General features: G+C 41.7%; 1 protein-coding gene across 1 annotated transcript in view; it reads right to left on the reverse strand.

The window, feature by feature from the left end:
- The window catches only part of PSMD1 (proteasome 26S subunit, non-ATPase 1), a 101,841-nt gene extending 91,360 nt beyond the window's left edge, over positions 1-10,481 (reverse strand). Inside the window, exons 1-5 of the mRNA XM_039234555.1 lie at positions 10,317-10,481; positions 6,314-6,357; positions 5,611-5,684; positions 5,266-5,435; positions 2,690-2,895 (exon numbers count right to left, since the gene is read on the reverse strand). Coding sequence (XP_039090486.1) covers positions 2,690-2,895; positions 5,266-5,435; positions 5,611-5,684; positions 6,314-6,357; positions 10,317-10,332 — 510 coding nt within the window. The 5' untranslated portion in view covers positions 10,333-10,481. The remainder of the gene's footprint in view (positions 1-2,689; positions 2,896-5,265; positions 5,436-5,610; positions 5,685-6,313; positions 6,358-10,316) is intronic.
- Between the last annotated feature and the right edge of the window lie 3,735 nt (positions 10,482-14,216).

Genomic DNA, 14,216 nt, shown 5'->3' on the forward strand with positions numbered 1-14,216 from the left:
AATAACCATTTTAGGGAATGCCTGGAGGGCTCAGTTGGAAAAGCATGTAATTCCTGATCTCATGGCCATGAGTTTGAGCCCCATGTTTGGTACAGAGAATAAATAAATAAAAATTAAAAAAAAAAAACCCAAAAAACATTTTTAGCGATGCTTGGGTGGCTTAGTCGATTAAGCATCCAACTCTTGATTTCAACTCAGGTCATGATCTCACAGTTCATAGGATCGAGCCCTGCAATAGGCTCTATGCTGACAGCATGCAGCCTGCCTGGGATTCTCTCTCTGTCCCAACCTCTCTCTGCCTCTCCCCTAAACTCTCTCACACATATATGCATGCACTCTCTCTCAAAATAAACTTTAAAAAATAAAAAAATAACCATTTTAGATAAAAATCTTAAAACAAAATTACCTACTTCCCTGTTTTCATGGGGAAAAAAAGGGATTGAAAACAATATTTAATAATCATCCTGAATCCTCACCATGTGAACACAATATCCTATAATAGAGTGGTGCTATTATTATAAAAAGATATATACAACTGTCCATATGCCAAATGGCTATGTTTTTCAATTGTGTCTACTGAAGCCCTTCCTTCATCTTCTATGTCTTACTGCCTATACTTGATACCCAGGGACACAGTATGACAGATAGACTTGTTTTCAAGCTCTGAACGATTCAAGTGCTGTGACATCTAGCTGGTACTGTCACATCTAGCTGGTGCTTTCCCCGAGAAAATTTAGACTACAGACTATTGTATCTTGTGGTTCTCCCAAGCATATTCAATATTTGAGGCACCAATCTATAAAACTCCTTCAACATTAATAAGCATATTGAAGAGCTACAGGAGTTATTTCTCCAAAAGCAAGTTGTGACCTATCAGTGCATAATGAAATCAACTTAATGGGACCAGCATTTCTTATGAAATACAATTTAAAAATAGAGTAGGGGTGCCTGGTTGTTCAGTCGGTTAAGCATCTGACTTCAGCTCTGGTCACGATCTCATGGATCATCAGTTCGAGCCCTGCATCAGGCTCTCTGCTGTCAGCACAGAGCTGGTTTCAGATCCTCTGTCCCTTTCTCTCTCTGGTCCTTCCCGGCGCTCGTGTGTGCTCACTCTCTCGCTCTCTCTCTCTCTCAAAAATAAACATTAAAAAAATAAAAAATAAACATATCAGAGTTATATCCTAAGTATTAAAAGCAGGTAAAGTTTCATAAAATTTATTATATTCAAATGTATGCATTCATTGGGATGCAAAGTAAGATGCATTTTTTTTTTAATGTTTGTTTATTTTTGAGAGAGACACACACAGAGCATGATCAGGATAGAGGCAGAGAGAGAGGGGGGAGACACAGAATCTGAAGCAGGCTCCAGGCTCTGAGCTGTCAGCACAGAACCTGACGTGGGGCCAGAACCACAAACTGCAAGATCATGACCTGAACTGAAGTCTGATGCTTAACCCATTGAGCCGCTCAAGTGCCCCCATAAGATGCATTTCTTACTCTACTTTGTTCTTGTTTTGAGTAATTGTCACGCCTTTACTTTATATTTTTACTTGCTCAACTGCCTATTCTCTTAACGGTTTGTTCCATCTGGGCAGGAACTTTGTCGGTCTTGTTTGCCACTACATCTCCAAAGCTTAGAGCAGTTGTCTGACATATAGTAGACAGTCAATAAATGTATGTTGAGTGAATGAAAACAAATATTTTAATTCTATTCACATGAAGACAAGAAGACAAGGCTACAATTGCACAAAAATGAAACAGTATAAAACAAATCCAATTCTATCACACTAGGTTGCTCATTCATTTCCTCATTTAAACAAATCCTATCACTGCTGCTAAAACTGCCTCAGGCTTTGGAGACACAGTGGTGAATAAAGCACAAGATACCTGTCCTTATGGAAGTTACAATCTGGTGGCAAAGACAGATGTTAACTACCAAGTAACACAATGAGTTAATTACTATAATAATAAACCCTATGCAAAAATACAAGGCTCCAAGAGATTAATAAAAGAATTGGACCTAGTCTGCAGTAGGGGTTGAGGAAGTGTAGGCACTGGGAATCGATGGATCTGTCAACAACAGTTGAGTTAAACTCTGCATCTTGTATAGGGATAGAGCAGGTAAAGAAAAGAAAGAATATTTTCGGTAGAGGCAACGTTTCTGGTAACGAGAATGGGGCAGGGCACATCTAAGAAGGGAGGTGAGATTAACCTGGCTGTAGTACAGAGCCAGCTCAGAGAGACAGGCGGTAGGCAGGCAGAGTGGGCATAAAGATCAACAGTCATTTAACTCAGTCTTACACCTTCCTGACCACTTCCTTACACTAACTTACAACTACTGCAAAACACCCCCTAACTAGAATCTGGTCTGTAGTTTTAACCATAATAAATGCATTAAAATAGCTTATCAGTACAGTCTTCTTAAAAAGGGTAGGATAATGAAAAACAACTTCTCTATGCAAGACTTCAAAGGGGCGAATGTGATAAAAGGAGGTATTTGATGACCACAAAACATAGCAAAGGTTCATATAAATACAGGAAAATAAAACATTTTAACATTTGGTTAAAAATCATCTTATTATTTCTAAACTAGATTTCCTTTTCACTACCCTTGAGGTTTTTAGTTTTAATAACTTGCTTTGCTGATTTCCCATTAATAACAGTCTCTAAAACCACATCATCTACCTACCGACTCCAGTATAGTCTTCTCAAAGACGTCCAGTCTTCGTGTCTCCAGAGCAATGCCAATAGCTTGCTTATACTTGTGATCATCTAGACATCGCTGGAACATTTTATTTACAATTCCTTCTAATCTCTGGTCAATTGGTTTTTTTTCTCCTTCTGGCAAATCTGCATTTTCCACACATTGTTTGGTGTAGTGATCAATGCATTTTGCTATGAAGAAAATAAAATAACAAATCACCTCATAAACAGGGGTAAACTACTAGAAAAGACAAATGCCTACATTTATAATCATAAAAACTTATGGGATAACTATTAAGTAATAAGCAAATTTCAAAAATTTTAAATTTAAGAAGTTAAACATTCAAATTAATATTGTTCCCTTCATAAGTTATACTGGAGGGCTGACACACTAATTCCAATAAGGCTGATGTTATTCATTATATTTCTATCTTGTTACTACATTTTAACCAAAATGCTACTCTTCAACTTGACTGTGGTGCTTATTAAGACAGAATTGGCTACAAGTGCTCCTTCACTTTCAAAAACAAATTATTTGCCATCATTGAGGATATTAAAAAAGACCTATTGTAACAACTGGGGCGCCTGGGTGGCTTAGTCGGTTAAGCGTCCGACTTTCGCTTGGGTCATGATCTCACGGTTCGTGGGTTTGAGCCCTGCGTTGGGCTCTGTGCTGACTGCCAGTTCAGAGCCTGGAGCCTATTTCAGAGTCTGTGTCTCCCTCTCTCTCTGACCCTCCCCTGCTCACGCTGTCTCTCTCTCTCTCCTAGAAATAAATAAAAAATATTAAAAAAAAAAAAAAAGACCTATTGTAACAATTATCACAGAGCAATAAATTTGTATTAGACTCCTCATATTAGTAAAACTATTAGTTCATTGACAGTAAAGACTTTGTCTAAATCATCTTTTTAAAATGGTGGGGGCACCTGGGTGGCTCAGTAGGTTAAGTGTCTGCTGTGATTTCAGCTCAGGTCATGATCTCACGGTCTGTGAACTGAGCCCTGTGTCAGGCTCTGGCAGAGCCTGCTGGGGATTCTCTTCCTCTCTCTCTCTGCCCCTCCTCTACTCTCATTTCTCTCAAAATAAATAAAACTTAAAATAAAAACACGAACACAGAATTCTAGTTATAACATCAGAGATATCTGAAAGTATCCCTTTGGACCACCTTGTGCAGCACTTCCCAATTTCTGAAAAAGAATACCAAATCTCTTTTAAGGATTCAGGTGAATAACGCAGTCTCTTCTAAATCAGCAATTCAAAAAAATAGCTACATTGCACACTCCTGCGAAAACACATCCTTGGGCTCTCTATAACTATGATGGAAAGCTTGATATTCCTGAAGACTTTCCTGAAGGGTATGCAGTCCTTTTTCCATTTACTGTTCAGTTTCCAAACATTAATTTAAAGTGACACATCTTTGAATAAAACCTTACCTAGTTATAGATCAATTTATAAGAGAGCCTAAAGTCTTGCTAGAAGCCTACTCCCCAGTTCAAAAATAAAGAAACAAATGAGAAAATGATGGTTTCTAGTAGAAACAGCATGGACTATGAAGTGAGTAAGCTTCGGTTTTAAATTCTGACCCTCCTATTTAATAGCCCTGGGTCCTTATTATCTCAAAACCTGAGTTATAGCACCTTCCTCACAGAGGAGCTGTGGAATAAACCACGCCATGAAGAATGAGTGGCACAGTGCCCAGCACAATGATTTCTGGTATTAGAAACAACTCTATAAATTGCTGTCATTTAATTTGTTACTCATAATAACCTGACTGAATTTTTTCATGTTACAGAATGCTCACTGGAGTAGCAATAACCATAATCTAAGATAACTATCTTTGTGTTGATTAGGCAGTTTCTGAATATTTAAAAAAAATTTTTTTTTACTCTTTATTTTTGAGAGAGAGAGAAACAGAGTGCGAGCGGGGGAGGAACAGAGAGAGGGGGAGGCACAGAATCCAAAGCAGGCTCCAGGTTCCGAGCTGTCAGCACAGGGCCCAACGTGGGGCTTGAACCCACAAACCATGAGATCATGACCCGTGCCAAAGTAAGACGCTTTAACTGACTGAGCCATCCAGGCGCCCCCTGAATAATTTCTTAGATTCATTCTTGAAATGTTTTGTGAGGTGAGCATCTTCATTATTACTGTTACTAATGTTATTTTTCTTTATGTCAAAAGAAAGTAAAGCACAAAATTGGAAGGCAGATCTAAAAACTCAGCTTGCATAAAATTATAAGATTATAAACTTCCAATTAAAATTAAATTTGGCAGAGTGCTTAGGTGGCTTAGTCAGTGAAGCAGCTGACTCCTGGGTGTGGTTCAGGTCATGGTCTCACAGTCTGTAAGACCAAGCGCTGTTGTCAGGCTCTGTGCTAAGCTAAGCTTGGGATTCACTCTTTTCCTCTGTCTCTCTGCCACTCTTCTGCTCTTGCTCTCCTCGCTCAAAAAATAACTAAAAAAAGAAGATTAAAAATTAAATTTGGCAAGAGCAAGAAGGAATATGTATACTACAGCAAGAAGGAAGTCGACAAGACAAAGTCTTCCTAGATGGGAAATAATTACCTATAATAGTCTCCACATATTCAGAGTTATCATTGACATTGAAGAGGTCACCAGCTCCAAGTGCATAATTCAGAGATTCCTCAAAAGCCCCAAGGTGATAAAATACTTTAGATGCCACTAAGGCTGCAAACTGCCGACTCCGGAAACCTTCATCTTCATACAAAACTTCTCTGAAAGAAATTAGGAAGTATAAGCCTAGCTCAAACTATGATTTTTCTTAAAAATCCTAAATCTAAATATATTTAGTAACAGCAAATTTCTATATGAATAAGCGACATAACTCACATCCACAGAGATTAGTTGATCTATTTTAATCCAATTTATAGAAATAAAATAATTTCTTACATTTTATCTACAGATTCAGAAATTTCTGCCCAGAAATCGTTGACAACTGCATTCAATTTGTGTAGTGCAAATTCCTGTAGAAGATAAAACCAAAATTCAATTTTGAGACTTACAATTACTTTTTCTTAAAAAAAAAGTTTCCAATAAATCAATGGCCAAATTCTCAGTTACATTTACTAAAATTTTTCATCTATGACAATAAAAAACTTTACTGACTTACGTTGTCTCTTAGGTTTACACACCTTGGTTTTTAATCATAAAACATCAGACTAGCCATTGATCATTCTTTATCATAATAAACATCTTTCTTCTCTGTATATGCAAAGTTGATTACCAGTCTGGATATAAACATTCAATTCAGGTATCTAGAGCCTCTTTACATACATTACAAATTTCAGTCAAATAAAAATAATTTAAAAATATGTGACATGTGAGAAATAATTTTTGTGTTTTCCTTTGATAAAGAAACAAGCATGGAGGAAGCGTTCTGGTGCTATATTAAGAATTATTTACCTTAGCTTCGTTAAACTCTAGGGAAGACCAACTGCTATTGCCAAAATACTGTCCTTTGGGGCTAGATGTGAATGGGTATAGACTTGGTAAGATGGCTATTTTAAATGATGGAAAATACACAAATATCACTATATCCAAAGAGTTTCACAGCACTCCTATTAACCCCAGTTAATTTTTCTTCAACTCATACCTTAAGCTGTGGTTCTTCCTCATCCAGAAGAGAAATAATTCCAGCTATAAGACAAAAGATTTGAATTGATAATGAAGTATATAAGAAAGAAGCTACTACTTAGTCAAAAATATATCACAGCTGGAAAAAAATAAGTATTTTTTGACGAATGACTTCACTACAAGAATGATTATTTTTCTTTATAACTGTAAGTGCTTATATTTTGAAGTTTAAGAATTACGTTAACAAACCGTTATGACACCATGTGTATCACATTATTTGCCAAATTTGGTAGTTTTCTAAGGGTGGTCCTTGCATCTACAGCATTAGCATTACCTGAGAACTGGTTAAAAATGTAAACTCCTGGCCCCATTCCAGATCTACTAAACCAGAAATTATGGGGATGGGGTCTAGTTACGGGACCACAAGTTTTCCTTGTGATACTGATAATAATACAGTTTGATAATCACTAGCCTAGTTTACTGATCAAAACAGGAAACCTTCCCAGACAATTTTAGAACAAATTTATTCACAGAAAATAAAACAACAGTCACAAAATTATTTACAAAAATAAGAGAGCCATCAACTCAACAGGGTAAAATACATCAATTACTTCAAGGCACCTCCGTTTTATGACAAGTAACCTAGATGTTATATTAAATGATGAGCAATTTGACTGGTTCTGACTTCCAAGTACCCAAGCACAGTGTTCCCCACATGACCTTGAAGTGTTAACACTAACACTGGAGAGTAAAGGAAACAACTAACCTCTCCAAAAGAATACACCTTGAAATACGGTCATAGGTCAAAGGCATTATTAGAAAAAATATACGGGAAACTAGACCACAAAGAAACCGTATCTCACAGATATGTTTTCCATGAAGGTCTTAAAATCATTCTGGAACACTGAGTTGAAACTGAGTTGATTAAAGTTGATCAAGACAACTTTACTTAGGAGATGTCGCCATTTTTAATTGGTGTCGGTTTGCCAAATACCTCCAGCAGTCTTTAGACAGCCATACAGAAAAGGATACAGAATTTAGTCAACGAAGTCACACCATGGTGCTGGCTAGGTCATACTGCTATTCTAAAAGCACAAAAGCAGACAAAAAGAACCTCCTGATACTCTAGTTTGGTAGGGCAAGTCCAGAACAGAGAGGCTAAACTGACAGAATGGAGAGAAAACAAATGAAAAGATGTAATGGGTAGGATTGTGAAATAGTGATATGGAATAGCTGATGGACAAGAATGCTTTAAATGTGGAACAGATCATGAACAACAGAACACTTCATCCACATACTAAAAATGCTACCCATTGCCTATCACCAATCAGTGATGTATTTGAACTGCTTTTACCAGAAGAGGTGATAAATTTTTTTACACTCTCTTGTTTGGTTTCACTTATGACTAATTTGTTACATGGTTATCCTGGCTTAGAAATACAGCCTTTGTTCATAGAACACAACTAAATCACATACTCTACACTCCATACACAAATGTTTCTCATCTTAAAAACAAAAGAACATTCCTTTGGACAGAGAGAGAGAGAGAGGAGATACACAAGGAATGTGAAAAGTTTAGCATGCTAGAAAAATCTCTTCTGCGTAATAAAAAGTAAGCAGATATTATGTAACTTACCTAATAAGTTTATAGAAATCTTTGGATGTGATTTATGAATACTGATGTTTCAGTGGAAACAGCTTAAAAGTTGAAAGTGGTTGTCTCCAGGGATGAAGAAGAGGAAAGAGGAGTGGGAAGCTACTGTTTTAAAGCTTTTTAGCATAATTTCTCTTTCTGTGCCTATATTATGTTCAAAAAAAAAAAAAAACCCACACTTAGTCTTGAATCTCTCTCCTGGAACCACCTATCTTTCTCTCTCTCCACTCCCTTTCTCTGCCAAATGTTTTGAAAAATTTAACAATACACATTTACCTCTTATTCACCACTGCTTTCTTAGTGCCTAGCAAGTGAGTAGAGAACAAATGAACAAATCAACTGATGATTCCACACCAGAGCCGTGAAGCTAGCCTGTTTAGCACCTGGGACAGATCCTAAGCCACTGTGAGCCAAAGGACAGGAAATAAGGTGACAAAAGGTATGGGGCAGAAGCTAAGTAATCCAGTAAATATAACAAATGATAGTAACAAATACAAACTCACCACAAACACAGTATATCACCACAGTCTCAGAATAGTACCTCAAAGGTCATTATTCTTGCCACCCCCCAAAAGGTTTGAGTTCCTTCCATCATATTCCCACCAAGTGCTTTTTCAGCCTCTAAAATACTTTAGGGATCGATGCATTGATTTGATGAGCTAATGATTTCTTCATTCAAGACATCCTTGTGAACTTCTGCCATCTGCCTGATGGTGCTCTAAGAATTATGAAAACGACAAGTTTGTCGCCCAAAATTGTACCAAAGAGAAAGACAGCAATCAGGTAAGCAAACGAAGTAATCACAGGACTGCGAGAAAGGGACAGCTCAGGGGAAGCGAGGCAGGCAGCACGTTTTAACAGAATGATCAGGAAAGATTAACATTCAAACTGAAACGAAAGATGGAGACCCTAGGGGAAAACCTGAGGAAAGAGAGTCTAGAAAGAGGGAACAGAATGTGCAAGGGTCCTCAGGTAGGAGAGAAACTGACATATTCAAGGAACAGAAAGAAGGCCAGGTGGATTAGGAGGCAGTGACTGAGGAAGACTTTAAAGCAAAAAATAAAAATAAAATAATAAAACGATATCACGCGATTAAAGTTGGAAAGAAAAACACTCTGATTACAACAAGAAGAATGGAATGCATGAAGATAACAGTGGAAAAACAAAACCTTAAGGCTGTTACAGACAAAAGATAAAGGTGGTCCCTGGCAAAAACGCAGCGGTGATGAGTGGATGTGACACGGAACGAGGCCCACATTTACAAGCAGCGAGAGACTTCATGCTTATTTTATCTTTAGAGAGGTGGGACTGGAAAAACTCTTCCCTAATCGACCTAAAATGCCTCTCATTTGTATTCCGTGGGGGCATAAGTCTAATTCCAGGTACAGGTGCCAGCTCTTGGAAGTCTTCGCAAGTAACTCTTAGGTCTCTTAGGGTCTCCATCAATTTCGTTAAGCAATCCTCACAAATAGGTGGTTTCGAGCTCCTTACGAGTTATTCTGATCACCAGTCTGTTGACGACAAAACGCTTGAGGGACAAGCATCCATAAAACAGGACGAGAAGAGAGTGTGCGAGCAGGCCAGCAAAAAAAACACCCCACCAAGGCTGTGGCCGGCTATATGCAAATCAATTTGTAGTAGGGGGCTTAAAACTCGGCCCTCGGCCTGTACAGCTTATCGCATTTCAAAGGTCATTACCCGAATCTCCATAGACAATCAGCGCACGAAGCCTGCCCCGCACGCCCGTGAACTCTTTCTTCAATGCAGAACGTCTGCTGAGCATCTAGCCTCCGAACCACAGACCGACTCTCAGTATAGCGCTGCCTCCGGGTGTTTTCTTCCCCGAGCGCAGGTGATCCCGGGGCGTTTTACGTGAGTGCTCCTGGGACAGGCGCAGAAGCAACCCGCCTCGGAGGCCGTATCGGGAGAATGGGGCCAGAGCAGCGGGGCAAGCAGCGAGGCCGCCTTATCGGCCGGCCGCACGGGGGAAGCCATCCCGCCCCAAGCACCTGCCACAACGCCCTGGGATCAGACGGGCCCCCGCAGGGCCAACTTCGGGAGGGGCAGAATTGCGAACCTCCACGGCCCCGGGGTCGGAGAAGAAGCCAGGGAGCTGCTGGGTCCGGGCACGGGGGTGTGACCGGGGAGGGACGCCCAGGCGGCCGAGCCGGCGCGATTCCGCCGAGCTGGAGGGGCCCTCAGAGAGGCCGGAGCAGACTGCCAGCCCCCGGCCCGGGGCTGGGCCGTGGGCAGCGAGGGGCCGCGCGGGCCGGCGCTCCGCCGGGAGGTGCCCAGTCACCGGCCCTGACTCAGCTAAAAGCCGGCGTGGCGGCTCCTCCCTTTCGGCGCCGGCTGCGGTCGCACTCACCAGCTGAGGTGATCATGGCTGCGTCCCGCACAGGCCTGCCCGCTCGCTCGCCGTCCCGGCCGCGCCGTGTGTCTGTCAGCTCCGGGCCCGTCCACTCCGCCGCGCCTGCTCGCTCTCCCGGTGAGCTGCTCAGTCAGTAGCCTCCTCAGGCCGCCGGCTCGCTTCTCTTCCAGGACCCCGCCCGCTTCGGGGCTGCCCGCTGCCCCGCCTGCTGCTCGGGGCGAATTCTCCCCCGGCCTGCGGTTTGCTGCGCCCCGACCGCCGCCCTAGCCCTCGCGGAAGGGTGCACGGAGAGCTCCATGTTTTCTCTAACCCTCACTGAGGTTCAGCGCTCCTGCTAGAGAGCGGACCCCACCGCGCACCTGAGATCAGGCTTCAGAATAGCCACCCCCAGAAAGAGGACCCCACCATCACCCGCCATTGCTCAGAGAAAGGGTGTTGCGGGCAGGTGCTCGCAATGGTCGCAGCGCCCCCTGCCGCCTGGGAGGTTTCTCTGCAGCATCCACCCCAGCCAAACCTTTGGCAGTAGGGCAAAGAGCGTTTTCTTAGAGAAATGAGTTTCAAAGTTTTTATTTATTTATTTTATTTTTTTAAATGTTTATTTATTTTTGAGAGAAAGAAATGCAAGTGGGATAGGGGCAGAGAGAGAGGGAGACAGAGAATAAGAAGCAGGCTCCAGGCTCTGAGGTGTCAGCACAGAGCCTGATGTGGGACTTGAACTCACAAACTGCGAGATTATGCCCTGAGCTGAAGTCAGATGCTTAACCCACTGAGCCACCCAGGCACCCCAAGTTTCAAAAGTTTTTTCAAAGCAGAACCCATCTTCAAAAGAAATTCTCACAGAAATGCTTTATTATCATAATGAATCCCTAAGTAATCACAGGTTTATAATAAAATTGAACAATGAGAATTCTGTTTTACATTTGGAATCGTTAATACAGTATGGTGTTTAATAGAAGTGTAAAAAGATATACAGTGAAAGTGTTCCAAAGGGGGGAAAAAGTTTTCCATTCTTGCCTTCTTTCCTCCGATAACAGGTTCTTGGTTTTTCATATATCTAATTTGAAATGGCAGTTGTGGTCCCCATTTGCAGTCATACGCCAGCTTCAATAGCCAATTTACTTCAAAAGCCAGTACTAAGAAAGCCTTGGCAAAGGTTAGGGTCGGATAGTGGCATTTTAAAGCCACTTGACTTACAACATCAAGCTACTCATCGATTGGATAGCAACTGGTAAAGAGTGTGTCTGACAGAAAAAAAATAAAGATTATTTCTGAGGCCTTGTCAAAACAATGTAACCTCAGAAGCAATATTTTGCTGTTGAATTAAAATTTACTTGGTAACACATTGGAGTGTATGTGTGAATTTTTAAAATTGGTATTCTTATGTAAGCTTGTTAAAATATATCAAATATAACTACCAAACACTTTTGAAGAGCCTATAGCTCAGGTTGAAAGGCACTGCCCTTGGAAGTGTGCACAAAATATAAACAAATGCCTGGGAGTATCGTTTTACAGATGCATTTTGGCCATTCCCTCACATAAAGACACTTGTATGCCCGAAACTTCTAGAGGAATCACAAATGGTAACAGGTGATGTAAAGGAGTAAAGCAGCCTGAGTATAATACTAGGTCAGCATGGTGATGAATGGCAACTAACGGTGTCAGGGAGACGGGAGGGGGTGGTGATGACTGTACCAACCTGAAGAATGAGAGTCCCCTTGAAAGAGAGCAGTGGTTACTCAGCCCCTGCAGTGTTGCTGTACAAAAATGTAGGACTGCTGCTGGGAAAGCTTATGATTTTCCCAAGAAAAGCCAGAAATCAGACCGAGTTTTATTTTTTTTTAATATTTTTATTTATTTCTAGGAGAGAGAGAGAGAGACAGCATGAGCAGGGGAGGGTCAGAGAGAGAGGGAGACACAGACTCAGAAAAAGGCTCCAGGCTCAGAGCTGGCAGTCAGCACAGAGCCAGACGCGGGGCTCGAACCCACAAACCGCGAGATCATGACCTAAGCGAAAGTCAGACGCTTAACCGACTAAGCCACCCAGGCGCCCCCAGACCGAGTTTTAAATGGTGAGAACTTGGAGACACCTGAATGGCTCAGTTGGTTACGTGTCCAAGTCTTGGTTTTAGCCCAGGTCACGATCCCACTGTTTATGAAATCAAGCCCCACCTTGCTCTGATGACAGCACAGAGCCTGCTTGGGATTCTCTCTCTACCTCTCTGCCCCTCCCCCATTCATGTGCGTCCACACACACTCCCTCTCTCAAAATAAGTTTTAAAAACTTATTTTTTAATTTTAAAAAATGGTAGTAACTCGGGTGAAATGGGTGAAGGTAGTAGTCAAAAGGTACAAACTTCCAGTGATAAGATAAGTAGGTCTATTGATCTGAAACTAATGAAGAGTTTTGTGTCAACTATCCTTCAATTTTTAAAAAAGTCCTGGGAATGTAACAGTATGGTGACTACAGTTAGTGATATCATATTGTATATATGAAAGCTGCTAAGAGAGAAAGTCTTTAAAGTTCTAATCACAAGAAAAAAAATATAGTGATATACTGACGGATGATAACTAAACTTATCGTGGTAATCATTTGCCATACATATACATATACCAAGTCATTATGTTATATACCTAAAACTAACACAGTATTACATGTCAGTTATATCTCAGTAAAAAAAAATAAATGTTGGCAACTAATTCAAAATGTTTTAAAATAAGAGGAGGGGCGCCTGGGTGGCTCAGGCGGTTGAGTGTCTGACTCTTGATTTTAGCTCAGGTCATGATCTCATAGTGGTGAGATCTAGCCCCATGTTGGCCTCTGCACTGGGGCACAAAGCCTGCTTAAGATTCTCTCTCCCTCTCCCTCTGCCCTCCACCCATCTCTCAAAAAAAAAAAAAAAAAAAAAAAAAAAGAGGAGGCCAGTCACTACCTGTGCTTTCTTCTTGGGAATTCTGCTCTTCCACCTGGATGGCTGTTCCAGGCCTTTGGTTTCTTCCTCTCCATTCAACTGTACGTTTTTTAGTCAGAGCAACCTTTTCAAAACTCAACTCTGACCACTGCCTCTACTGCTTGGAGCCCTCAGCCCTCATCCCAATCTTGATTCCTGTGCTTCGTTCTTCGGAGTTTCTGTCTTTATCTCATTCTCCCTTCTCCCTGTGAGAGATCAATGGCTCCCATTGCTACGGACAAAGTGGTGGCTCCTAAAATGTATCCCTGCATGCCCGTCCTGTCTCAAGCACCAGACTCACAACACACACCATGCATCTCTGCTAGATACTCCTTAACAACCTCAAAGCTCCATGCGTGTCTCCTGCCTTGATCTCAGTGTGGTGAGGGGCACCCAACAGCTACTGCAGCAGAGCCCTGGCGCGCACACTTGACTGTTCACTCCCCCTCACCTGGTCTGTACTGGATCTGGTTTGCCTAATGTCTCTCACATTAGCGCAGCTCCAGTTCCCACCAGTCTGGGCTCCCCCTCTTCTTTCCTGGCGGCAACAGCTTCCAGCAGCCTTGACTTCCTGCTTGCCATCTCACGATTCCCCAGTCCATCCTTCATAGCCAGCTCGGAGCACAATCAGAAACGAGGAAGACAAGGGCTCTCTCCTCCAAGACTTTCACCCAATCCTGCTTACCCTCAATCTTTATGTCTCCGAGTGGCCATGCAGCCACACACCTCATCTCTGACCTTGGTTCTTCTCTTCCTCCGTCCTCCTCTCCCTTCCCCCCTCGGCTAACAAGCAGCTCCTCCTCCAGGTAGGCCTTCTCGACCACTCCACTATGTGTCCTCTTACAGACTTTACCCCACACGGTTAGTATCCTGTCTCCTTGCCCGTGTCCCGAGCGACATCTTATTCAGCTCAGTATCCCCTATAGTAACTAGCACAGTGTTAGGCACA

The sequence above is a fragment of the Hyaena hyaena genome, unplaced genomic scaffold (assembly GCF_003009895.1).
Source record: "Hyaena hyaena isolate Hyena2069 unplaced genomic scaffold, ASM300989v1 scaffold_86, whole genome shotgun sequence".
In the NCBI taxonomy this organism is placed as follows: domain Eukaryota; kingdom Metazoa; phylum Chordata; class Mammalia; order Carnivora; family Hyaenidae; genus Hyaena; species Hyaena hyaena.